Source organism: Lepus europaeus, chromosome 18 (genome assembly GCF_033115175.1).
Source record: "Lepus europaeus isolate LE1 chromosome 18, mLepTim1.pri, whole genome shotgun sequence".
Classification (NCBI taxonomy): domain Eukaryota; kingdom Metazoa; phylum Chordata; class Mammalia; order Lagomorpha; family Leporidae; genus Lepus; species Lepus europaeus.
The window spans coordinates 19135722-19162368 of NC_084844.1; the positions used below are offsets into that span (position 1 = coordinate 19135722).

Genomic DNA, 26647 nt, shown 5'->3' on the forward strand with positions numbered 1-26647 from the left:
GGATCCAGGAGCTTCTACCAGGTTTTCCATGTGGGCGCAGGGGCCCAAGCACTAGGGCCATTTTCTGGTGCTTTCCCAGGCACATTAGCAGGGGGCTGGATTGGAAGTGGAGCAGCCGGGAGTTGAGCAGTAGCCCATATGGGGTTGACTTTACCCACTATGCCACAGCGCCAGCCCAAGACTTAACTTCTTCATCTGTAAAACGAGGCTATGGATTCCTACCTTAAAGGGTGTTGGTTCAATAAGTGATAATACACACGCCAAAGAAGAAACAGGGTCAGGTTAGTAATTTGCTCAAGGTCATATAACTCATCACTAAAAGGCAGATTCCGGTTTATCCAACTCTATAGCCAATGTGCTTCCCACAATCCCTTTGCGATTCATTATGATCATCTTGAGCAAGTCTCATTAAGTCCTCCGGACTTCCGACTCCTCATAAGTACAATGGGAGAGCAGACGTTAAAGAGTTCATTCATTCAACTCTTGTGTGCAAGGTGTGCACCTAAGGGAGACTACAGCCCTCTCCTCTTTCTTTTCATTTCACGAAGGCCATTTATCTCCAGCTTCTAAAATGGACCCTCCACGCACTTGACCCAGCGAGAGCGGCCGCACAAACATTATTACCGGATTCAGATTCCTTTATTTCCTCTCCTTTCCTTTTCCACCTAGGCTCCCGCCCCACCCAGCGCCAGACCACGCCCAGACGCGTGACGTCAGCACGCCCCTGCGTGCGTCGCGGCGCACACTGGGGGCCCGGCTTTCGCCCGCTGCTGCCGCCGCCGCCGCCGGCCGCGGCTGCTCTCCCAAGATGGCGGCTCCTCCGGGCGAGTACTTCAGCGTTGGGAGCCAGGTGTCGTGCCGGACGTGCCAGGAGCAGCGGCTGCAGGGCGAGGTGGTAGCCTTCGACTACCAGTCCAAAATGCTGGCTTTAAGTATCCTTCCCTGCGTGGAGCCCGAGGCCGGGCCGGCGTGTAGGTGCGGCGGCGGTGGGGTGGGGGACGACAGCGGCGGCTGGGGCCCTCTCCGGGCCTAGGGGCGACCGGCTACCGCGGCGCCCGGGGCGCATGCGCACGGCCCTGAACTCCCCTCCCCCTCCCGCGGCCCCTACGGTCCGCTTTGGGGATCCTGTCTCCCAGCCCTTCTGGGAGCTGGGTCCCGACCGAAGGCGGGTGGGTGGAGGGGGCTTTGACACGCGGTTGGTTTTTGGGAGGGGGAACACTGTGTCAGGGGGACACCGTGCTTAGGAAGGAGGTGGTAGTGGGAGGGGGCCGGCGGATCGGAGCCCGGATGGAGAGGGGGGCGGGTTAAATCATAGGTGGAGGGGGTGTGTAGGGTGAGGAGGTGCTGGCAGGGCGGGGGAATAGAATTTAGAAAGGGGTGTCCCCTGATGGGAGCCTGGTCCTAGAGAGGGCGGTGGGATGGTGACCCACCGGGCCCTGCGTGCAGAGGGGGTAGCTGCTGGACAGTCTGTGTGTGAGCTGGGGCCCGCGGCTCGCTGGGCTGGTGCGTGTGTGTGCATGGAGCCGTCGGTGGGGTGTGCTGATCTTTAGGTGTCCTGGTCGTTTTGCAGTTGCTGTTTGGGGCGGTTTGCGTTGGAAACCTGGTCCACCAAGAACTTGCACTTCTTCCGGGGGCTTAGGAGTGTGAGGGTTACAGGTGAAAGGGTGAGCTCGTTTTCTCCTGCTCGGTCCGGCACCGGAGTCCCGGCTTCTCCATTGTGGTAGCCTCCCTTCTGAAACGAGGGGTGTTACCCTGGAAAAGGTGGCCTGCTGCTTTGGGGTGGAAATGATTTCTGAATTAATCCAGTAAACTCGGCCTTGGCAACAAACACTTCCTGGTTGGAATAAGTGTGCCACCGCGTCCCCTTTAATTTGAGCTACAGGTGGGTTTATTTGAATTTTTTTTTTGTTTTTGAGGAGTAGCCCCTTATGGCTTCTTTCAAAATGAAGTTTTCTACTGAGGCTGTTGTCTTTGGTGGCAAGTATTTTAATTGATTTAGCCACTAGCTGTACGTGTCTAGCTTAGGAAGATGTCCTCTTTAATTACAACAAGAGCAGTCGCTTTTATTTTTGATGTATTTATTTCTTTAGGCAAGAGGTCATACCTGGAGCAGATAAGACCTTTTACACCAGTGGTTTCGTTAGAAGGGTCTTGGAACGAGGAAATACCCTGTTTTTAATTGGCATGCCGCAGGCCCTCAGTAAGTGGTTGGAGTGTGAGTGAGCAGATGAATGAGTGAATGGATTAACTAGTGAGGTCACCTTAGGTAAATTTCCTCTCCAGTGCTGTATTTTTCTTCTCTGCAAATTGGGAAATCCCAAATTTGAAAAAAGTACAGAGAGCACCATAGGAAGCACTGTAATAAGGACAGAAGGTTCTGGGTCGTCTTTGTGGTTCATGGGTTCAAAACAGCACACACAGGGCATTAAAAAGCCTGCAGACACGGTGACAGGAACCCTTCTGTGTCTTCCGATTGGGTTTGAGAAGTTTGCAGACTTTGGGGTTTGGGCAGGAGGAAAGGGACAGGCTGAGATTGGCCCAGGAGGAGAGCTGTGGTTCTGTCCGGTCCTCTCGCTTGTGGCATGCCTGTTAGGCCCGTGGTGTGAGTTGTGATTGTGCGTCTCCTTTGGGACGTGGCCGTGCCTCTGCCTGCCCTATTTTCCTTAACTCTGTTTTCTCACCAGAATGTCCCTCTTCCAGCGGAAAGCCCAACCACGCAGACATCTTGCTCATAAACTTACAGTATGTTTCAGAAGTGGAAATTATTAACGACCGCACAGAAACCCCTCCTCCCCTAGCTTCACTCAATGTCAGTAAGGTAAGGACTCACGGGCAGGCCTGGCACCCGAAATGGTAGGAAAGATGTCTCATCGACTCTCAGTGATGCCTACGTTGCCTGTCGTCTCTGTTTAGTTTTTCTTTTTTATTCCTGGATATCGTCAGTCGATCTCAAGAAATATTTTAATGCTCAAATAGACTTGAGAGCTTGCTTTTGTCCTTTGGGAAAGGGGACTTTTTTATTTTTTTTTTTTCCTGAAGCCTGGAGTCCATTCATGAAAATTTGGTGGTGGTGGGGTTGGATGGGGCTGTTGCCTGTGCCACTCCTGCGGTTGTGTATATGTGGGTTCTGCGTACATGAACATGTGTGTCTCTTGGGTGCAGATCCTGGAATATGTTGCATATTTTCAGAGGGATTCATGACTTAAAAAAGCCATTGCCTTAGAGTTTAATTTTTGTCTTTGAATTTTGAGGTCTAACACAAATGTTTAGAGTGTTTTAATCTTGCATAAACAGACTGATCTCTGGGATCCTTACTTAGAAGCCATTTACTTAAGGTATACAGACCTCATGCATTTCATAAACACCCCAAGACACCTTTGACTCCTCAGTTCAGCTGGAGTTGATGTTACGGAGTTCATGCCCAAGCCCTGTTGTAACCTGTACTTGGACCACTCTTTCTTTCTTTCTTTCTTTCTTTCTTTCTTTCTTTCTTTCTTTCTTTCTTTCTTTCTTTCTTCTTCTTTTTTTTTTAGATTTATTTATTTATTTAAGAGATGGAGTTACAGAGGGAGGGAGAGACAGACAGAAACGTCTTTCACCCGCTGGGTCACTCCCCAAATGACTGCAGCAGCTGGAGCTGGGCTCATCTGAGGCCTGGAGCCAGGAGCTTCTTCTGGGTCTCCCACCTAGGTGCAGGGGCCCAAGTGTTTGGGCCATTCTCTACTGCTTTCCCAGGCCATTAACAGGGAGCTGGATCGGAAGTGGAGCGGCCGAGACTCAAACCGGTGCCCATATGAGATGCCGGCACCGCAGGCAGAGGCTTAGCCCACTACGCCCCAGCGCTGGCCCTGACACGCTCTTCCGTAAGGAATGCCAGAGTCCTCTCCATCAGGACTCAGGTTAAATGGCGCCTCTTCCAAGAAGGCTTCTCTGATCACCCAGGCTACAGCAGTTTGCCCCTGTCATTCTTTCTCCTAGTACCTTGTCTTTCACAGCTAAGGTGACCACATCATGTAAACTTCCACCTGGAACAGTGGGAGGGGAAGAGGGAGCTGTTGCTGCACACTGGAGAGCCTGTGCAGAGGGTGTCTCGGAAGCTGGTGGGGGTTCAGCTTACCCGCTTTGTAGCCTTTTTGTACTCACGTTGTTTACTCCTCTGGGGTCTGTCTCACCAGACCATTCCACAAGGATGGGAACCATGCCTGTGGCGTTCACTACTGAATACACAGGGCCTTGCTCGGAGTAGGCGCCTTCGTACTGGGTGGAGGAGAATGAACGTTTGTAGCAGCTGCCTGCCTTAGTTAAGTTTCTTGGGAGTTTTTCCCTCTAGAGAAGTCTCGTAACAGTGAATATTCTCTTGCGCGTGGGGAAGGTGGTCTGTCCCCTACAGTTCAGCCAGGTGAGAAAGCACTTAAACGGTGGAGGGTAGCAGGGGCAGCTGCCTCAGGCCTGGAGCTCCCTTCTCGTCACAGGGGCAGACCGCACACTTTTCAGCGATGGCACAGATTGGGAAGGGTCTTTAGTTTCATGTCAAAGGCTTTGTCACATCCAGGGTTTTCCATCCTTGAAGCCTCGAGGTGTTTTTTTTTTTTTTTTTTTTTGACAGGCAGAGTTAGACAGTGAGAGAGACAGAGAGAGAGAAAGGTCTTCCTTCCATTGGTTCACCTCCCAAACGGCTGCTATGGCCAGAGTTTTGCGGCAGGCGCGCTGCGCTGATCTGAAGCCAAGAGCCAGGTGCTTCCTCCTGGTCTCCCATGCGGGTGCAGGGCCCAAGGACTTGGGCCATCCTCCACTGCCTTCGCGGGCTGCAGCAGAGAGCTGGACTGGAAGAGGAGCAACTGGGACAGAATCCGGTGCCCCAACCGGGACTAGAACCCTGGGTGCCGGCGCCACAGGTGAAGGATTAGCCTAGTGAGCTGCAGCGCCGGCCCTCGAGTTTTTTTTTTTTAAAGATTCATTTATTTATTTGAAAGTCAGAGTTACACAGAGAGAGAAGGAGAGGCAGAGAGAGGTCGGTCTTCCATCTGCTGGTTCACTCCCCAATTGACCGCAATGGCTGGAGCTACGCCGCCGATCTGAAGCCAGGAGCTTCCTCTGGGTCTCCCACTCAGGTACAGGGGCCCAAGGACTTGGGCCATCTTACTGCTTTCCCAGACCACAGCAGAGAGCTGGACTGGAAGTGGTGCAGCAGGGACTAGAACTGGCGACCGTATGGGATGCCAGCACTGCAGGTGGCGGCTTTACCTGCTATGCCACAACATCGGGTTGAGTTTTTAAACCATGGCTTAGATACCTCCTATCAAAGCATACGAGTTCTTGGAGAGTTCTTTGTTAGCTTATGAAATTTTTAAAAGGTTTGAAATTAAATGATTTATTCCTAGTACATTAAAGAGGACAAAGAGTCTGGAAGTTTTCCTTTGGTGTTCACAGGGTATGAGGAGTCAGTCACTGGGCCTTCAGCTAACCACAAGGCAGAAACTGTCTGGAAGAGCAGTGGTTTTCTCACATTGGAAAGATACTGGATTTCTGCTCCCGTGACCCGCAGGTGCCTCCTCCTAGAGGGGCCGGGGCTGTGCGGGTGGGGCGGCCGAGTGGGAGCTGTGAAGCCGTTCTGTCAGGTCTGCTCTCAAATACAAGCAGCTCTTGGTTGTTGGTGGATTATTTTTGCTTTTAGGATTTGTTGTCTGCTGGTCAGTTTAGGTTGTTTACTGTCATCATTGTAAGCCACTTGTTTACTTAAGAAAGCAGCAGGAAGTAATAGCTGGGGAGTAACAGAAATCTTCACTTGTCTTACTCCAAGACCGCCTTGCCAACTCTTGGAAAAGGTTTGCTGGGAAGAAGAGTCAGAAACTGAAAACTAAAATTAGGTTGGAGGGTTATCTTTGGATTTCATTTATTCATTCTGCCGTTTGCAGAGATATTTATGTGTAAGCTACATAGACTTTCCCTTGAAACCAACCTTCCAGATCTCCTTGAGGTTCACTTAGAATTAGGGAGAGCCTGCTGGGCTGGTACTGGAAACAGCTCCTCTGGGTGGCTGTTTGCATGCTGCTTGAGTGACAGGAAAAGTTCATCTTGTCTCTAATAGCATAGACCCAGGGTTTTCTTAAGATGGAGGATGAGTTAAGCTTGTGGAAGGGAACCAAAGTAGTCTGAGATGCCTGGAAGAAATTTGCTGGAAGCATGAAGCTCCGGATGCCGCAGGCTAGGGGAGCGGTATTTGCACACTGGTAGCTTCCAGGGCTTGGCACCATCAGGCGCTCACATTGTTGACAAACTGGATATTTCTGTACTGACACAGGAGGGAATGGGACAGAAGGCCTTAATTTTTTTTCTAAACTCAGTAATTTTTTAAAAAGATTTATTTTATTTATTTGAAAGACAGAGTTACAGAGAGAGGTAGAGACAGAGAGGTCTTCCATCCACTGGTTCACTCCCCAGATGGCCGCAATGGCTGGAGCTGCGCCAATCCGGAGCCATGAGCTTCTTCCAAGTCTTCTACGCAGGTGCTGGGGCCCAAGGACTTGGGCTGTCTTCTAAAGTTCAGTAAATTTTTATCTATTTGAGAGGCTGAGGGAGAGTGACAGAGCCACTGTCTGTTGGATCACTCCCCAAATGCCCACAATGGCTAGGGCTAGGTGGACTGAAGTGAGCAGCCAGGATGAAATCCAGGTCTCCCAAGTGGGTGACAGGAACCCAGTCACTTGAGCTGTCACTGAGAGCTGGATCAGAAGAGGAGCAGCTGGGACTAGAACCCGCTTCACATGGGATGCCGGCACCGCAGGCAGAGGATTAACCTACTGCACCACAGCACTGGCCCCTCATATTTTTTTTTTTTTTTAATTTTTAAAGATTTATTTATTTATTTGAAAGTCAGAGAAGGAGAGGCAGAGAGAGAGAGAGAGAGATCTTCCATCTGCTGATTCACTCCCCAATTGGCCGCAATGGCCAGAGCTGTGCCAATCCGGAGCCAGGAGCTTCTTCCGGGTCTCCGACATGGGTGCAGGGGCCCAAGGACTTGGGCCATCTTCTACTGCTTTCCCAGGCCACAGCAGAGAGCTGGATTGGACTCGAACCGGCACCCATATGGGATGCCGACATCACAGGCCATGGCTTTACCCGGGATGCCATAGTGCCAGCCCCTCCTCATTTATTTTTAAAATGGTTATTTGAAAGAGCTCAGAGAGAGGAGAGATGAAGAGAAAGCTCTTCCATCCTCTGGTTCACTCCCCAAATGGCCACGACAGGTCTGGGCCAGGCTGAAACCAGGAGCTTCATCCTGGTCTCCCATGTGGGTGGCAGGGACCCAAATACTTAGGCCATCTTCTTCTGCCTTCCCAGGCACATGAGCAGGAAGTTAGATTGCAAGCAGAGCAGCTGGGACAGGAACCCTTTTTGGCTTGGCAAGAGGTGGCTTAACCCACTGTGCCAGAACCCCGGCCCCCTGCTTTGCTCTTGATTTTCAATTCACTGCATGCCAAGAAGCCTTATGTGTGTCCCCAGCAGCGGGATGTTAGCTGAACCTTCCCCGTAGGGACGTGCTCCCCTGTGACGTGCTCCCAGTTTTCTGACTGAAAGCATTCACGTAAAAGTACAGAAGCATACTGAAGCCAGTCGTTAGGTGAGGCGTAGGTTATTTACCATGGGGGCTTGCTGTCTGTAACTGCCTTTCAAATACATAAATCTTGAAAAAATTATTTTATTTATCTGAAAGAAAAACAGCTCTCCAATCTGCTGGTTCACTCCCCAGATACCCACAACAGCCAGAGCTGGGCCAGGCCAAACAAAGCTGGGCATCTGGAAACTCAGTCCGGGTCTCCAGCAGGAAGGGCATGGACCGAGCCACCTAGGCTGTCACCTGCTGCTTCCCAGAGTCGGGAGCGGAGCCAGGACTGAAACCCAGCTGTCGGGTGAGATGCCAGTGTCTTAACCACTGCGCCTGACGTGTTTCCCTGAAAACATATTTGCACAAGACCTTAGGGTGAGCTGTGCTGGGGACTCTGCCCAGCATTTTCTAGTGCTTTGTGTTCCTAGAGAGCTTTGGCACAGTTCATCCGTGCAACCCCGCTGTGTGAGCGTTAGACGGTTTTTGTTTTCTTTTAGAGGATAAAGCAAAAAGGCTCATCCAGGGTGATGAGATGGCCAGCAGCATAGGAACTAGTATTTTCATGTGCCAGGCTCTAACGATCATGACAGGAGTTTGTGTGGTGGGGATCCAGTTGTCCTCTCACAAGAGGAGTCAGCTGAGGCTCACGGAGGATGAGGTCCACTCTTTAAGTCATGCAGCTGTTAAGTGTACAGCTGAGATTTGAACCCAGGTTTTTTTTTTTTTTTTTTTTATGATTTTGTTTATTATTTATTTGAGAGGTGGAGTTACAGAGAGAAAGGCCTTCCATCCACTTGTTCACTTCTCAAATGGCTGCAACGGCCGGAGCTGTGCCAATCCAAAACCAGGAGCCAGGAGCTTCTTCTGTGTCCCCAACGTTGGTGCAGGGGCCCGAGCACTTGGGCCATCTTCCAACTGCTTTCTCAGACACATTAGCAGGGAGCTGGATCGGAAGTGGAGCATCTATGTCTTAAATTTTTTTTTTAAGATTTATTTTATTTATTTGCAAGACAAAAGTGATAGAGAGAGGTAGAGACAGAGACAGAGGTCTTTTATCTGCTGGTTCACTCCCCAGATGGCCGCAACAGGCAGAGCTGTGCCAATCCAAAGCCAGGAGCCAGGAGCTTCTTCCAGGTCTCCCATGTAGGTGCAGGGGCCCTAGGACTTGGGCCATCTTCTACTTCTACTGCTTTTCCAGGCCGCAGCAGAGAGCTGGATCGAAAGAGGAGCAGCTACAACTCGAACCGGCACCCATATGGGATACCAGGGCTGCAGGCCAGGACTTTAACCTGCTGCGCCACAGCAGTGGCCCCGACATTTTTAAAAAAATTATTTTCCTTTTATTTGAATGGCAGAGGGACAGACAGACATAAAAGGAGAAACTCTGCTGGTTCACTCCCCAAATGCCCATGATAGTCACACCAAAGTTAGAGCCTAGAGCTTGACCTGGGTCTCCATGTGGGTGGCAGGGACACGTGAATGTGCCCGTCACCTGCTGCCTCCCTGAGTGATCCTGACAGGAGGCTGGAGTCAGAGCGGAGTCTAGACTTGAACCTAGGCATTCTGATAAGGAATGTCATTGTCCCAAGAGGCATCTTAACCTCTTCACCAAGCACCAAACTCAGTGTACACTGTCTTTAAAGGATGTTACTAAGGCCGGCGCCGCGGCTCAATAGGCTAATCCTCCGCCTTGCAGCGCCGGCACACCGGGTTCTAGTCTGGTTGGGGCACCGGATTCTGTCCTGGTTGCCCCTCTTCCAGGCCAGCTCTCTGCTGTGGCCAGGGAGTGCAGTGGAGGATGGCCCAAGTGCTTGGGCCCTGCACCCCATGGGAGACCAGGAGAAGCACCTGGCTCCTGCCTTCAGGTCAGCGCGGTGTGCCAGCTGCAGCACGCCGGCCACGGCGGCCATTGGAGGGTGAACCAACGGCAAAGGAAGACCTTTCTCTCTGTCTCTCTCTCTCTCACTGTCTACTCTCCCTGTCAAAAAAAAAAAAAAAAAGTTACTAAGGAACTCCTTTTTGGTGACCAGAATTACTTGAATTTCCAAAGGAGGGTTGCCATTGGTGCTATTAATTGAGCACCTGCCTGAGACCTGGGGGTTAGATGAGCAGTCAAAACCTGGGAGGCTGTGCTCTCTGTCTCTGAGAATCTCAGGTGGCAACTCAGACACAGCCAAGGCCCGTCTCCATTAATGGACACTTCCAGTGCATTGAATGAGATGGAAGTCATCTTACCACTTTGCAGAGTTGGATAATACTTTTTTTTTTTTTTTAAGATTTATGTATTTATTTGAAAGAGTTAACAGAGATAGGAGAGAGAGATACCGAGAGAGATCTTCCAGCTGGTGGTTTACTCCCCAGATGGCTGCAAAGCCAGGAGCCAGGAGCTTCATCACCTGGATGAAGACCTCTCCCACGTGGGTGGCAGGGGCCCAAGCACCTGGGCCCTCTGCTGCTGCTTATCCCAGGCACATTATCAGAGAACTGGACTGGAAGTGGGGCAGCTGAGACATGAACCAGTGCCTGTATGGAATGCTGGGGTCACAGGTAGCAGCTTAACTTGCTTCGTCACAACTGTGGCCCCTGGGGGATACTTTCCTGGAGATGTAGGTGAGGGATGATGGGCAGGAAGAGATGAAGCACGGAAAATTGAAATCCACAGGTAATATAGAATAGAGGCATTCACCTCTTACCAAGATACTCACTGATTTGTCAGCCTTTATTTTTCCATTTATTACCCATTTATTCACTAGCAGGAAAAAATGAGTGATCAGGCGGAACCAGGGAGAAGAGATTCAGAGAGCTTGTTGTTGGTCCCTGGTACTGGAGGATGAATTGGCTGCCACTGAATGAAAATGGTATCTGGGAGATAGGTCTTACGGTTGGAGGGACTTGGTAAAGTTAAGAAGATGAAAAAGTAAAAGAATTAAAAGGTTTTTTTTCGTTGAGACTCCTCTCATTCTGCAACACCAGCATTAATTCATTCATGAGGATGAGGCCCTGTGATTGGATACCTTCCACTAGGCCCTAGCATGTCAAGCTTCTGCCACCCACCCTGTCACACTGGGCAAGAAGCTTCCAACATGTGGACCTTTACGGGAGCATACCAGGTTTGAGCTATAGCAGATATCTCATGGAAAATGCCAGCTGGTTGTACCACTGTTGGGTCACAATCTGGTGTCAGTCTCCTCTCTGAAAGCAGATGGCCCCTTCCAAGTTCCTCCTGTTTCCCAGAGTTGGGCCCTCCCTTTACAATGTTGGGGAACAGGTGGAGACACCCTAGCAGCTGCTTTGGCTTTTGCGGCATCTCACTACGCTGATCTCCGGCACTGCTGTCAGATCTGGGCATCGGTAAGAGGAGGAGGAGAATGAGCCTGATTGAGAATTTGATGGATCTCCAGTGTGCCCAAGACTCTTGACTTAGCTCATCCATTCTTCCTAAATGTTTTCACAAAGTTCACTTGTTTTGTTTCTAAAGATTTATGTGTTTACTTGAGCGGTACAGTTACATAGAGAGAAGTCTTTCATCTACTGGTTCACTCCCCAAATGGTCACAACGGCTGGAGCTAGGCCAGGCCAAAGCCAGGAGCCCGGAGCTGCTTCTAGTCTCCCACGTAGGTGTGAGGGCCCAAGCTCTTGGGCCATCCTCTGATGCTTTCCCAGGCCATCAGCAGGAGCTGGATCGGAAGTAGAGCAGCCAAGACTCAAACCGGCACCCATGTGGGATGCCAGTGTCACAGGTGGATTCTTAACCTTATTAGGGTTAGACTATCCCACAGTGCTGGCCCCTTTGTTTTGTTTTTTAAAGATTTATTAATTTAAAGGGCAGAGTGACTGAGAGAAACAGATTCCATCTGGTTCATTCCCTAAATGCCACCCCATCTGGGGCTGGGCCGAGCTGAAGCCAGGAGTCAGGAATTCTCACATGGGTGGCAAGGACACGAGGACCTGGGCTCTTCTCTGCAGCCTCCTGGTGCATTAGCAGGAAGCGGAAGTGGAAGCATGGAGTAGCTGGGACTCAAACCAGACACCTTCCTGTAAGTTGTGCCACAACACCTGCCCCCTCCCCCCAAGTCACTTTTAAAGAAAAACTGACCTTGGTCAGTTTACCTTTAGGGATCATGTCAGACTGAGAGAATTAACTTTATTTTTTGAGTTCTCCCAGTTTCACAGGTAAGGTTCACCGTGACTTTTTGGTGATTCGAGGGTTAAACCTGAAGTATGAGTAGATTCCTGGGGCAGTTGATAACTACTGCTTTGTTGCCTCTGTTCATGGGTCTAACCAGTTAGCTGGGCCCCTGGCTGTATTTTGACCCTGGTGTATTGAGATGTGGACAGAGTCAGAGATGGCCTGGTCACCCTATGCTTAGGTGTGTGTATTTTGGTAGGAAGCAGAAGGTATGCAAATGTGGGAAGGGAAATAATCACTTATCTAGGACAAACAAGTTTATGTTAGGTGTAACTTTTCTTTTCTTTTTTTTTTTTTTTTTTTTTTTTTGACAGGCAGAGTGGACAGTGAGAGAGAGAGAGAGAAAGGTCTTCCTTTTTGCCATTGGTTCACCCTCCAGTGGCTGCTGCGGTAGGCGCGCTGCTGCCGGTGCACCGCGCTGATCCGATGGCAGGAGCCAGGTGCTTCTCCTGGTCTCCCATGGGGTGCAGGGCCCAAGCACTTGGGCCATCCTCCACTGCGCTCCCTGGCCACAGCAGAGAGCTGGCCTGGAAGAGGGGCAACCGGGACAGGATCGGTGCCCCGACCGGGACTAGAACCCGGTGTGCCGGCGCCGCAAGGCAGAGGATTAGCCTAGTGAGCCGCTGCGCCGGTCTTTTCTTGCTTCTAAAGTCTAGAATTTGGGGCTGAAGTTGTGGCATAGCAGGTTAAGTTACTGCTTCATACTGCTGGTATCCCGTATAGGCACTAGTTCGAGTCCCAGCTGCTCCACTTCCCATCCAGCTCCCTACTAATGCATCTGGGAAAGCAGCAAAGGACAGCCCAAATCCTTGGGTCCTTGCACACAGGGGAGTCCTGGTTGGAGTTCCTAGCTCCTGGCTTTGGCCTGGCCCAACCCCAGCCTTTGCAGCCATTTGGGGATTGAACCAGCAAATGGAAGATCAATCTCTCTCTTTCCTTCTCTGTAACTTTGCCTTTAAGTTAGTAAACAAATCTTTAAAAAAATAAAGGTTATAACATTGATTCACTTGATGCAGTATGTTGTCAAGGCCATAGTCTCTGGTGAGACTCCACCAGTAGGATGTGTATCTGGCTCTGAGCAGCCAGCTATTTTCTTGCAGAGTGTCCTGAAGATGCAGGTGGGAGGCAGAAAGGGCAGCCAGTCCCTGCTGAGGGGCAGAGGGCAATGGGCATGGTGTAGATGTGATCAGAGAGGGAGAGTGATTGACTGCCGCTGTCAGGAAATCACTGGCTCTTTGGTTCGGTGACATGCAGTTTGGGGGTCAGCCTGACAGGGCCATGGTAGGAGATGCAGTGCTGCAGGCCAGGGCTCGTGACTCAGATTGGGCTGTAGAACATGTCAGCCAGCTGACTCAATGGGTCCTTGGTAGGCCCAGGGTTTAGTTCCCAAGGGAGCTGGCACCGTGGGGTGTAGAGAGAGTTGCTGTCTACCTAAAAAGGCAGGTTGCTGAGCCCATGTGACTGGTTGGCAGAATTGTGCCATAGGTGTGTTATGGCCACTACTGTACTTGGCTATTTTGACCTGGGGACAGTTGGAAATAAGAACTTTATGGCATTGTTAAGTCAACAACAGGAGTCACTGTGCACTTACTCCTCATGTAGGATCTCTGTCCTTAATGTGCTGTACATTGTGATTTAATGCTATAACTAGTACTCAAACAGTATTTTTCACTTTGTGTTTCTGTGTGGGTGCAAACTGTTGAAGTCTTTACTTAATATATACTAAATCGATCTTCTGTATATAAAGAGAATTGAAAATGAATCTTGAAGTGAATGTAAGGGGAGAGGGAGCGGGAGAGGGGAGGGTTGCGGGGGGGGATCCATTGTAATCCATAAGCTGTACTTTGGAAATTTATATTCATTAAATAAAAGTTTAAAAAAAAAGAACTTTATGGCAAGTCAGTAGTGGTATTGTGTTTAGAGAGGAACATTCTTAATTTTTCAAAAAAAATTTTTTTTTGTTTGAAAGGCAGAGAGAGAGATCTCCCATCTATTGGTTCACTTTCCAAATGCCTTCAACGGCTGAGGCTGGACCAGGCCAAAGCCAGGAGCCCTTAATTCAATCCAGGTCTTTCACATGGGCAGCAGGAACCCAGGGACTTGGGCCATCACCTGCTGCCTCCTGCTCCCAGGGTGCACGTTAACAAGAAGCTAGAATTGGTAGGAGAGGTAAGACTTGAACCCAGAGCACCCTGATAAGGGGCATAGGGGCCCTAAGCAGTGTCTTAACCCCTGCACTGAGAGGGTCGTTCTGAAAGGTTCAGTTTCCTGTCAGAGAACAGGCTTGGAGAAAAGAACAAATTCAAATTCTAGAACTGGACCTTTCAGCCTGGTATAGATAAATATCAGAAACTGTCCTGGAGGTCGTAGCAGACTGTCCCTGCACTGGGAAATGAGAGGATGTGCGCACTGTGCCGAGCGCCCAGCAAGGTAGGCTGGGCACACTGAAGAGCTGCGTTCTTTCACAGCTGGGCTGAGGCGTGTGACCTTCGTTAGCTACTTGTGGAAACAGTTTTGTTTTTTCTTTAAAGATTTATTGATTTGAAAATCAGAGTTACAAAGAAAGAGATCTTGTATACACAGGCTCCCTCTCCAAATGGCTCCTTCTCCAAATGGCCACAACAGCTGGGGCTGGGCCAGGCTGAAGCCAGGAGCATGGAACTTCATTTGGGACTCCCATATGGGTGGCAGGGACCCAGATACCACTGGGCCATCTTCTGCTGCTTTCCCCGGTGTGTGAACAGAGGTCTGGATTGCAAGTAGAGTGGCTGGGTTCTTGGGGACCAGAGCCAGTCACCACATTTGATACCAGCATTACAGGTGGCAGCTGAACTTGCTGTGCCACAGTGCTGGCCCCCATTCGCGGTTTTTTGTTTAAATCTTTGTTCATTCAAAAAGCAGAGTGACAGAGGGAGAGACAGAGATCTTTCATCTGTTGGTACACTCAAATATCCACAACAGCTGAAGCCCGGAGCTGGGAACTCCATCCGGGTCTCCCATGTGGGTGACAGGGCCCCAAGCATTTGAATCATTCTCTGCTGCCTTCTCAGGTGAAAGCTGGAGTCACAAAAAGGGAGAAGCAGAGAGAGAAAAAAATATCTTCCATCCTCTGGTTCACTTCCCAAATGACTGTAACAGCCAGGGCTGGGCCAGGCCAAAGCCAGGAACAGGGAGCTTCATCCCAGTCTCCCAGCAGGTGCAGGGGCCCAATGACTTAGGCCATCTTCTGCTGCTTTTTCCAGGCGCATTAGTTGGGGGCTGGATTGGAAGTGGAGCAGCCGGGACTCAAACCAGCTGTCATATGGGATCCTGGTGCTGCAGGTGGCAGCTTTACCTGCCATGCCACAATGCTGGCCCCCATCATTATGTTTTTTTTTTTTTTTTAAATATATTTATTTATTTACTTGAAAGGCAGAGTTACAGAGAGGCAGAGGCAGAGAGAGACAGGTCTTCCATCTGCTGGCTCACTCCCCAGATGACCGCAACAGCCAGAGCTGCACTGATCTGAAGCCAGGAGCTTCTTCCAGGTCTCCCACACGGATGCAAGAGCCCAAGGACTTGGGCCATCGTCTACTGCTTTCCCAGGCCATAGCAGAGAGTTGGATCAGAAGTAGAGCAGCTGGGACTCAAACTGGCATCCATATGGGGTGCCGGCACTGCAGGCGGTGGCTTTACCCGCTGCGCCACAGCGCTGGCCCCCGTTGTTATGCTTTGATGTGGATATATCACACTGTGAAATGGGTAAATCAAGCTGATTAACATATCTGTTACTTCATATAATTAAAAAAAAAAGATTATTTATTTGAAAGAGTTAGCGAAGGGAAGACAGAGAGGTCTTCTATCTGCTGGTTCACTCCCCAGTTGGCCGCAACGGCTGGAGCTGTGCTGATCCGAAGCCAGGAGCTTCTTCTGGGTCTCCCACAGGTTCAGGGCCCAAGGACTTGGACCATCTGCTGCTGCTTTCCCAGGCCATAGCAGAGAGCAGAGTCAGAAGTGGAGCAGTGGGACTCGAACTGGGGCCCTATGGGATGCTGGCCCTGCAGGCACTAGCCCCACTTCATGTGCTTTGTTGTGTGTTAAGTGTCAGTACTGGTTTTAGGTGCTCTATGTGTATATCTTGCCAGACTCCAGCATAACCCTGTGGGATGTGTTCCAGCACACAGACGAGCAGACTGAGTCTCAGGAGAGGTTGCATGTCTTGCTCGGATTGCTGCATCTGGTGAGTGGTGGGCAGGGGTTTGAGCTGGAGCCCAGAAAAACAGAACATGGCTCTGTCACTAATAAAATCGGCTTTGTTACTCCACACAAGGGGCCTCCCATTTTGGATGATGAAAATAAAGGCATTTTCAACTTTTTCCGGTTATTTTTGGGAGTATGGCCTTTTTCGGCCTCTCTAGCAACTTACAGAGTAAAACCAGAAGATGGGGAACCCGGTGAGACGGCAGGCGTGTTCCTCTTCCTGTTGGTAACCAGTTTATGTGTGGTAACATTGAAGCAGTGTGAGCTCATTGGCTGCAGGAAGGTGGGGTTGTGCGGATGTTTCTGAAATGACCCAAACGCAGCCTTCTCTGTGCTGAGGTTATGATGCTGCTACAACGTTCTCTAGTGTTCACGCAGTGCTTGATGGCTCGCCTCGTGCTTTCTCGTCTCCGTAGTAGTGTGGCCCAGGCCACACTGGGACATGGATCCTTTGACGTTAATTTCAATGGATGTTCTTGGAGACAGATTGTTGAGGTCAGAGTTCAGCATTTATCCCAGCCAGTGTTCTCTCTGGCACAGCCACAGGGTGGGCTTGACGGCAGTATGGTTTCAGAGTCACAGGACTAGGAAGTTACTCTGTTGGTGCCCAGTAGGCTCAGTTGTTGTATGTAGCTCTGAGTAGTATTTCATGACATGATTACAAATAACAAAAACTACTGACTTGGCTGATTTCCAGGTTTTTTTGTTATAAACTGGGTTGAAGATGAAATTTTGCCTGTAGTGTGTGCTGACTGTGACTTGAATCTGGTTCTATATTATGCGGTAGCAGTGTGATGGTTTTTACAAGTATTCTGTGTACTCTTAGAGATGGGGGCAGTAATGTGCCCTGTGGATTTGCAGTATTTTTCATCATAGCTAAGCTCCTTGTTTTTTAAAAAAAGATTTATTTATGTATTTGAAAAGCAGAGTTAGAAGGAGAAAGATCTTCCACCCTCTGGTTCACTCTCTAAATGGCTGCAATCGCTGGGACTGCACTCGGAGCCAGGAGTTTCATCGGGTCTCCCACGCAGGTGCAGGGGCCCAAGGACTTGGGCCATCTTCTACTGCTTTCCCAGGTGTATTAGCAGGGAGCTGGATTGGAAGTAGAGTAGCTGGGACTCGAACTGGTGCTCTCATGGGATGCTCACACTGCAGGCTGTGGCTTTAACCTACTGTGCCACACAGTGCCAGGCCCCAGCTAAGCTCTTAACGTGTCCCAGCATTCACATGCAGGAGACTTGTTTGACTGTCTTTCTCTAGTCTTGGAACATCAGAAGAGGATGGATCTGGGAAATAATCCTATCGTTATTGGCCTGTGCCTTCAACATTAAGTGGGCCTTATTTCCCATAGGTGGACTTGCCTAAGTGTAGTGTGGTGATTAAGTGCATGCTGTGGAATCCAGCTGCCTGGGTTCAAATCCACACTCTACCCTTTTGGGTTGGGAATGATTTCAGTCCCTATTTCAAGAATTGTGAGGATTGATTGTTTCGTATATGTAAATTGTGTAGCTTGTTGTCTAGCAAGGCAAGGCGTAAACTCTTACTCAGCTGAAGTTGGGTTAGAATTTTAGCGTTCACTGTCAGTCTTTGGCTCGACCGTTCTCACTTGATTCGTGGTTACGTATTCTAGGACACAGCTTCAAGTGGGGTCCTGCAGCTTTTTGAGTTCCCAGCTATCTGAGGATTTTATTAGCAGCTTCCCAGCAGGTGCTTTCCACCAGGGAACAGGGAGACTTGGAGATGGTGGTATTTGTTAGAACTGTTTGAGAGCCTGTTTGTTGCTGGCTAAGAATGAGAGCTTTCTAAGAGCCTGCCCCAGATTTAAAACAGCAGGAGCAAGCCAGGGCCCTGAGGATGACTTGTTCGTAACCACGCTGCCCTGCCACTGCTTGTCCCTGCCGGCAGCATGGGCAGTTGCGGGCAGCAGCTGCAGTTAGGGCAGCTGGCTGGACAGTGTGGCTACTCAGAAGACAGAGTCAGAGAGGCTTGTTGGAGTCAGTAGGTCACACCTCGCAGGTTGCTGTCTGGACTCTGCCTCCCTTGTATCAGCCCTGCGGAAGGAATCCCTCTGGGGTCCCCGCAGCACCTGTGCCAGCTCAGCTGGAGACTGAATAACAAGGTGAAGTGCGCATTGCTTAGATTTTGTTGTTGTGGCTGGTTCCTCCTCCATGCAGGAAGAGATGCACCCCTCGCTTCCAATACCAGCAGCAGGTGTGACTAGAAGCCTTTGGATGTTGACGTGCTTTCCCCCTTTGCCACATCAAGGCGGTACATGTAAAATGGCCACCCGAGGAAGCAGTAGTTAGTAGATAAGGAATTACTGTTTCTCCACTGGGAATTGTACAAACGAAGGGAGCAGGTAAAGCGCAGGTTGTCACACGCGGTCGTTTTGGTTAAGCCACAGACACCTTAGTGACAAAGATTAAGTAGGTTTGTGCTACTTGGTTTGCCTGAACCCAGTGTGTTCTTATATTCTTGGTGTCTTTTATTATTTGAGATGCTAACCACTTAGTGCTTCATTTTTTTATAAGGATTTATTTATTTATTTAAGAGGCATAGGGAGGGTGGAAGGAAGAGAGAGAGAGGGAGAGGGAGAGAGAGAGAAAGAGAGGTCTTCCATCTGCTGGTCTGCTGGTTCACTCTCCAAATGGCTGAAATGGCTGGAGTTGGGCTGGTCCAAAGCCAGGAGCTTCTTCCAGGTCTCCCATGCTGGCACCAGGGGCCCAAGCACTTGGGCCGTCTTCCGCTGCTTTCCCAGGCCATAGCAAAGAGCTGGATTGGAAGAGGAGCAGCCAGGACTCTAGCTGGCCCCTGTATGGGATGCCAGCGCTGCAGGTTACGACTTTGTCTGGGATACTTCAATTTTGAGTGGTAGCAAGGCCAGCACCTGGCTAACTTGTTGGCATTGAAAGTGAGTATATGTGGGGCTGGTGCTGTGGCATAGTGGGTAAAACCACCACCTGCAGTGCCGGCATCCCATATGGGTGCCGGTTCAAGCCCCGGCTGCTCCACTTCCTTTCCAGCTCTCTGCTTATGGCCTGGGAGAGCCCCTGCACCCACATGGGAGACCCAGAAGAAGCTCCTGGATCCTGGCTTTGGATCAGCGCAGCTCCAGTTGTTGCAGCCAGCTGGGGAGTGAACCAGTGGATGGAAGACCTCTCTTTTTTCTGCCTCTCTCTCTCTGTAACTCTTTCAAATAAATAAATACAACTTAAAAAAAATAGTGGATATGTGGAAGACAACCACTGAATTAAGGAACATTGTAGTCCTGATGGCCTCCTCAACCTGAAAGGCACACCCGGCACCGTGTCTGCTGAGGGCAGCTTTTATGGCAGTTTGACAACAGCCGTAAACTGACTAACTGGACTGTTTGTAGCTATATAGTTGTTTACAAAAATATATGGGAAATTTAGATTCGTATAACAGTTGAGGGTAGAATGGTCATTATTTGCAGTTCAAAAGAAAGCTTATGCACATTCTGTGTGTGTGTTCATGCCCGAAAAGAAAAAGGTAATCTCCTTCCCCCTCTAACTCCCAATTACATTTTTTTTTTTTTTTAAATATTTTGAGAGAGCTCCCATGTGCTGGCTTACTCCCCAGATACCTACAGGAGCTGGGGCTGGGCTGGGGTAGAAGCTTGGAGCAAGGAACACAATCCAATCCAGGCCTCCTACGAAGGTGGCAGGAACCTAACTCCTTGAGCCATCATTGCTTCCTCCCAGGGTCTGCACAGTAGGAAGCTCAAGCCCGGAGCCAGAGCCCAGGATTTGACCCATGGGAGGTGGGGATCTCAGCTGCTAAGCCAAAGGCCCACCCCTGACCCCCAGGTGTGAGGAGAGGAAACATTTGTAGTTTCTCTTTGTGGGGCTGTCTGGGGAAGAAATCAACTTTCCAAAGCAGTTTTTCAGAATGCTTTGGAAAGACCCCCTGTAGAGTCAGGCTTTGTACCGCCGCCCCCTGCCCTGGTAATCCCTGCTAATTCATCTAGAATGCAGCAGACTAGGGCTCAGAGTGCTTGGGTTCCTGCCGCCTGGATGGAAACCAGAAAGGAGTTTCTGGCTCCTGGCTTTGGCCTGGCCCAGCCCTGGCTGTTGCAGGCATTTGGGAAGTGAACCAGCAGATAGAAGATCACGTTGTCTCCTTTTCTTTCTGCCACTTTCCCTTTCAAACAAATAGATGAATCTTTAAAAAAACAAAGCCTGTAATCTGACAACTGGAGGTTTGGGGTTTGCAGTGAGTCTAGGCCCCTAAAACAATCGCAGGTGCAAGTAGGGTAGCTGGGGATGCTGGAGGTGAACTGAAACATGCAGCCAGCTTTTCTGCTGACTCCCAGTCAGTCCGTTAACATCATTTAGCATTGGGTTCTGTTTGTTCTAGTTACAAATGGAGAATCACCTGGGCCATGCTCCTTTGCTTTCAGAGTCTAGAGGAGATTGTACGGTGGCATTTTGGGCGAGAGGGGCAGGAGGTGTATTCTGGCATCGGTGTTGTATACCCAACATGTCAGCTGTCACTCATTCTGTCTAAACTAAACAATCACTGTGGGTGAGATTTATATCCATTTTATTTTTATTTTGCTTCTGGAAAAATTTCAAAAGTGGTTCCTCTCCCAGCCTTTTGTTTTTCCCTTTCTGCTTAATTTGTCAGTTCCATTCTTAACCATTCTGCATAGACGCCTGGTTTCCCGAGCCAGCTCCTCTCACACTGAATGGGCAGTGTGTGTTAGGCGTAATGTGGATGACGAGGACATCTTACTCTTTGACTGGTCTACACAAGCTTTATAAAAGCAGCTTTGTTAGAGCCACTGTCGGCGCGGGGTTTTGATTTTCAGGGATACGTGTTTTTAGGAGGGATTGAGACTCCTGGCTGCCTGGCCACTCGTTGCTTCCCAGGAGCTCTGCTACCCTCCGGTTTTTCCTGCTTTCCTTGGAGACTCCAGATTTCTAAGGCAGCCTTTGGAAAGCAAGACTCAAGGAACCTCCTTGTTACCAGGATTTTCTTGTTGCTTAAGTAAGCGTTGCTTGTTTTGCTTAAAATATCAGCAGTTCTCTTTCCATAGGAGCTGTGTGTGTTCAAACCACGAGGCTTTCTTGTTACAGTTGGAGTTGCTGCTGCTTGGAGTGCTGTCAACCCTGTGTGTTTATTTCTCTGCAGAATTGTAGCCTGATGAGACCAGAGAGGCAGCCAGCCTTGAAAGGTTACTCAGATACTGTGGTGCTGTGTGCCCCTGTCCACGTACTGTGGTGCTGTGTGCCCCATCCATGTCCGGGGGGGCATGGCGAGGCAGGAGCAGTTTTGGCTTTCTTTCCCCGTAGGGAGGGAGGTCGCCCTTCTGAGCTCCCACACCCCACCATCCCAGACAGTCTGTGAGCCAGCCCAGCTCCCCAGAACCTCACTGAAGACTTCTTTACACTCAAACCCAAGCCCTAATGAAGTGCTTCCTCTTGTCAGTAGAGAACCAGATACTTTGTCTACCCCCCCCCCCCCATACACACACACACACACACACCCACACCCGTAGAGCTGTGTAGGTTTATGGCTTGAAGGATCACTGTAGAAGTAGAATGCAGCCTTTAGGCATTCCAGGCATCTTGGGACTTGCTGGAGGGATCACCCCTCTTTGTATTTGTTTGGGGATAGGTTGTGGGTTCACTGTGCCTGGCTGTGTGTGTGCATACCGTGTGGCTCTGTAAGGGTCTGGAAATTCCCCAAGTCATTTGCTCGAGGTGCATTGTCAGCCTCTCTAGTTGTAACTGCCGTGTCCATACATTCTTTGTCTCACGCTCAAAAAGATTTGTATTTCCGGGGTCTCTGGCAACCAGTAGCGTGGGTGGGAACGAGAAGTGTGCTTCAGGGCCATGGGGATTGGCAGGTACGCACCCTGGCAGGAGGATTCCCAAGTGTTCGTTGACTTCCAGAATTTGCTAGGGTTTCTTTTGGGCAGTTTGTGATTATCCCAGCAGAGGGCAGTAAAGGAGCAGCCGCGAAATAGAATTCAGCCCATTGCTTTTCCTGGAGAGCACTACAAGGCTGCCATCAGCTCCGATGAAGGTGGACAGTATCCATGGGTGGGTACTCGAGGCCTAGGTGCTGCCCCTGTGAGTTCATGGAATGGTGCTGGACAGGTCGGGTCCCAGAAACCTCACGTTCTGTCTGGTAGGAGGCACTGCTGACGCAGTAGTTGACAGAAACCCTTAACTCTCTCAGACAGAAATAAACGCGTTCTTTTATCTCTGACCAACTTTTCCAACCAGCAGCCCCCGTCACGTTCTGTGCTGTCATCCTGCTTTGTCTCCCAGCATTGCACTGTCCCTGCTTCCTGCTGAGGCCTTTGTTCCCTGGCTTATAGTCCGCCGCCCTCACTCACACACACACACCCTCTCGTCCTCGCGGCGTCTCTAACCTAGCGTAGCGACACGTGTGACACGTGCTGGGTGCTCAGTAAGTACAGGAGGGGGAGGGGTGTCGGCCGGGAAGCAGCAGTCACTGCTCAGGTAGGTGGTGGGTTTGCTGTTTGTTTCACCTTTGAACTCTGAGCAGCCCGAATCTCCCCGCACTGCTCTCCTGTGGCCTCGTTCGTCGGCTTGGAGCTGCCCTCAGGCAGGACGGTGGTGAATGCGTCTCTGAGTCTCTTTCCTCTCCCCCACCTCAGCTTGCCAGCAAAGCACGGACGGAGAAGGAAGAGAAGCTGAGCCAGGCCTATGCAATCAGTGCTGGTGTCTCCCTAGAGGGCCAGCAGCTCTTCCAGACCATCCACAAGACGTGAGTTGGGGAGCGCGGGTCCCTCGTCCCCGGGTGAGGCTGCCTGGCTGTGCTGTGTGCTGGCAGCCTTCAGGTGGTTGTCTGCCTGGAAGTCTGTTGGCGAGACCGGGGGTGCATTGGCAGTAGCCTGGCAGCCAGAGATGGGGGTGATGGTTCCTCCTTTTCTGCACAGGATCGCGTAGTTGTATCTTCTCTGGGCTTCAGTTCTTGTCGGCAAATCTTACTTTTGGATTAAATTACCCCTAAGAGTACCTTTCAGGTCTTGTAGTCCCTAGTTCATCCCCAGTGATCTCTTTCTCTTGTTGTTTTGTTTCTGTGCCTTCTCTGGAAGCTGATGGCGGTTTTATAAAGGGAAAGTCTTCTCTGTAGCGCTTTCCCAGTTGGGCACTGGGATGCACACAGGGAGCTAGAGAACAGAAGGCCACCTTCTACCACCTCCTGAAAGACATTTTGTCACAGCAGAGGTCATTGGACTCCCCTGGCTTCCCTGGCTGCTGCAAAGCTGGGACATGTGACACCCCCGCTCGCTCCCGCTGCCGTCTGTTACCCTGGCTCACCAGCCTGGCTCCGGTGCACAGATGGCAGCTGGCATCAGAGCTGTTAGAGGCCGTGGTGTGTCTGAGCATGTTCAGGTGTGTGAAGGAACTCTGTTAGCATCAGCTGCCCTGGGCCTCCCCACGTGGGAACTAGACAGGGTTTTCCCAGCCTGGCAGGTCCCCAGCTGTCCTGCTGATCGAGGGGAACCAGTCTGAGGAGCAGCCGCCATTGTGAGTGGTGGGGAGCAGAGGACGGGTCACTGTAAGATGGGGCATTTGTCCTGCCTTTCTGTTTCTCCCTGGGCCAAGGGCTGGCCAGCTCTGCGTATGTGTTATGGGTGCTCTGTAGCAGCTTTGCACACGAGGACAGAGACGGCTGGGATGGAGACGTGGCCTGCCAAGCCTGAAACATTTGCTGTGTGCCCCTTGATAGAAACGATGGGCGGCCTCTGTCTCAGGCTGCCAGCGCAGTTGGATCCAGTAGCCTGAGCTTACTTGTTTATGTATAACTGGATGTGGCTTGGACTTCTGCAGCTGCCACATTTTTCGTGGTTCCAGGTCTCTGATGCTGTGGAGTAGCACTCGTGGGCTGTCCTCAGAATAGACGTGCATCCGTTCCCCTGCTTCCGTAGCCAGTGTGCCCAGGGAACGTTTCTGGCTGTTCTTCCTCTGTGGGCTGCTGGTTTCTAGTTGTGGCTGCTAGGTGACCTGGGAGCCTGGGCCCGCCGTCGGGAGTTACATCAGGCGGGAGGTGTGGGATGCCCCAAGAGGTAACGTTTCTCCTGTTCTCTTCCAGCATTAAAGACTGTAAATGGCAAGAAAAAAACATTGTAGTCATGGAAGAAGTTGTTATTACACCCCCATATCAAGTGGAAAACTGTAAAGGCAAAGAGGGGAGTGCACTGAGCCATGTACGCAAAATAGTAAGTAAGGGTGCTGGGGGGGAGGGGCTCGTCAGCTGTAAGGGCACTGTGAGCGGGAGGAGGGGCTCGTCAGCTGTAAGGGCACTGTGAGCGGGAGGAGGGGCTCGTCAGCTGTAAGGGCACTGTGAGCGGGAGGAGGGGCTCGTCAGCTGTAAGGGCACTGTGAGCGGGAGGAGGGGCTCGTCAGCTGTAAGGGCACTGTGAGCGGGAGGAGGGGCTCGTCAGCTGTAAGGGCACTGTGAGCGGGAGGAGGGGCTCGTCAGCTGTAAGGGCACTGTGAGCGGGAGGAGGGGCTCATTGGCTGTAAGGGCACTGTTGGGGGGGGTGCTCGTTGCCTCCACTCGCGTGTCAGAGCAGCATTTTCCGCTGCAGTGCCTGCCTCGTGTCCCTGCACCGTGGGCTCTGCAGCTGTGACGGGGCCTGACGAGGCTGGAACTACTGCACTGTGCCTCGCCTCGTCGTCCAATGATTCCATGATTTGGGGCCTCAGTACTTCATCCCCTTCCAGGCTGGGCCCTTGGCTGCAGGCAGCTTGCTAGAGGAGCTGGCTGGAATAAATGGGTTGCCATTGCAACTGTGGGAAGGGAGCAGTAGTTTGGGTCATAATTATCTCCATTTTATTTTATATTTTAGTTTGCAGGTTCAATTTCTAGTTAATTTTGGCTGAGGCTGTAAAAAAAATGCGGCTGAGAAGAGAGGCCGCTGCCTGCCTTGTAGACAGCAAGGGGAAAGGCGCCCGAGCAGGCCAGCTTCTGCGGAAGCTTGGCCTAGATGGTTGGGGAGATTTGCTTGCCGGCCTCCCTTTCTGACTCTGGCCACCTTGATCTCTTTCAGGTTGAAAAGCATTTTAGAGACGTGGAAAGCCAAAAGATCCTGCAGCGTTCACAAGCCCAGCAACCACAGAAGGAGGCTGCCCTGTCCTCCTGAGTCCACACGCGCCCAGGACTCTCCCAGCATCCAGCCCCGAGGGGCGGTGGCTTCGGCGGAGGCAGGCCGGGGGAGGGAAGGGATCCTGTATTTCCTGTTGGCTCTTGTTAACAGAGGGTCAGCGTTTCCAAATCTTAGACTTGAACAAACAAAACACCCAACAAAAAAGAACAAGAGAGTAATTTAAAAGTTGAATCATTACTTGACTAACAGACTTCGGTCCACCATGTCCTTTCACAGCCCCTCCTGGAACAGTCACCTTGTTAATTTTATTTTCGAGCTCCCTTCCCTCTGTCCTTCCCTCCCCGGTCTGTTCCTGCCGTTCTGTTTTTTAAGTGGCTGCATTTGCCTCTGAGTGATTGAAAGAAACTTTTACATCTTTTCTTCCAAAATAAAAATAACAAGCTGACTGTGCCTCTCACGTTGAGACCAGAGCAGCAGGCAGAGGTCTCACTTTAAAGTTTTCCTTTTCTTTCCCTTTTCCTTTTTTTTTTTTTTTTTTTTTTTTTGCACAGGGCATGGCTTGAATTAGTTTTATTTTTCTTAACTTTAAATATATATATGAAAATATATATTAAAATGTTCTCTAAATATTTTCTGCTTCTTGCAGGTCTCTTTTTACTAGATCATGGCCACTCTTCCCACCTCATCCCTCTGAAAATAAAATGTAATACCCTCCCCAGCACCCACAGCTAGGCAGCGTGACCTTGACCTCGACCTGGTTCACAGCCTGAATCTCCTGCAGCACTTTGTAGAGCCAGTGTGTGCAGCCGGGATTGGGCTTTGAGGGTTCCTGATGGCTTCTTAGTTTGACCTGTGTGTGTAGCAGCCTCACATCTGGCCCAGACCTCAGGATTCTCTCTGCCTCTTGTCTTACTTCATGGTACTAGAAGAGCCTCCTTGCCACGCCCTCCACTGGGAGCGCGCGCTGCCCTTTCTCGTGTGCCTCTGCGGGAAGAACTCTTCTGCATGGCACATCTTAGCTCCTCCTCCTCGAGGGATGGTTTTCTTTTACAAGAAACTTGGTGTCCATCCACCGCGACCTCTCTGAGTCTGGATCCAGAGCCGCTAGCCCAGGAAGAGGCTTGGGTGACCTAGACTTTCTCTCCTCTGCCACTCTCCTGCTCTTAAGCCCCCTCCCCCCCAGTCTTACAAGCTGATGACAGTTTGTATGTGCTCAGCCAATGGGCAGAAAACCTGGAAAGAATTTTTGGACTTTAGCCCACCAGTCTGTCTGGTTTGACTAACCTGCTGAGAGCCAAAACTGGCACCGTTGGCCCTGTGCCTTCAAGGGCAGTGTCAGGGACCGGGTGTGCCACCCTCTGAGTGTCAGGTGCCGAGTGGGGTGGGGTGATGCTCATGGGACTGGCTAGAGCTTTGGGGATGCGGTGGGGGTAACTACTATTTTTTTGGCCGTGATCTCTTTCCCCTTCCTTTTTTTTTTTTTTTAAAAATTAAATAAATG

At 50.6% G+C, this 26647-nt stretch overlaps 1 protein-coding gene across 1 annotated transcript; it reads left to right on the forward strand.

Annotated features, from left to right (window-relative positions):
* Window positions 1-742: 742 nt before the first annotated feature.
* On the forward strand, window positions 743-26647 carry LSM12 (LSM12 homolog). The gene is made up of 5 exons (XM_062174918.1): window positions 743-932; window positions 2685-2818; window positions 22687-22796; window positions 24129-24255; window positions 25090-26647. Exons 1-5 carry the CDS (start codon window positions 809-811, stop codon window positions 25180-25182), a joined length of 588 nt encoding a protein of 195 aa, XP_062030902.1. The 5' UTR covers window positions 743-808; the 3' UTR covers window positions 25183-26647.

Bases quoted from the DNA above. Each gene is read 5' to 3' on its own strand.
- LSM12 (XM_062174918.1), top strand. From the start codon at position 809: ATGGCGGCTCCTCCGGGCGAGTACTTCAGCGTTGGGAGCCAGGTGTCG. The intron at 2,819-22,686 runs GTAAGGACTCAC...CCCCCACCTCAG, and splicing joins CTTCACTCAATGTCAGTAAG to CTTGCCAGCAAAGCACGGAC. The intron at 24,256-25,089 runs GTAAGTAAGGGT...GATCTCTTTCAG, and splicing joins TGAGCCATGTACGCAAAATA to GTTGAAAAGCATTTTAGAGA.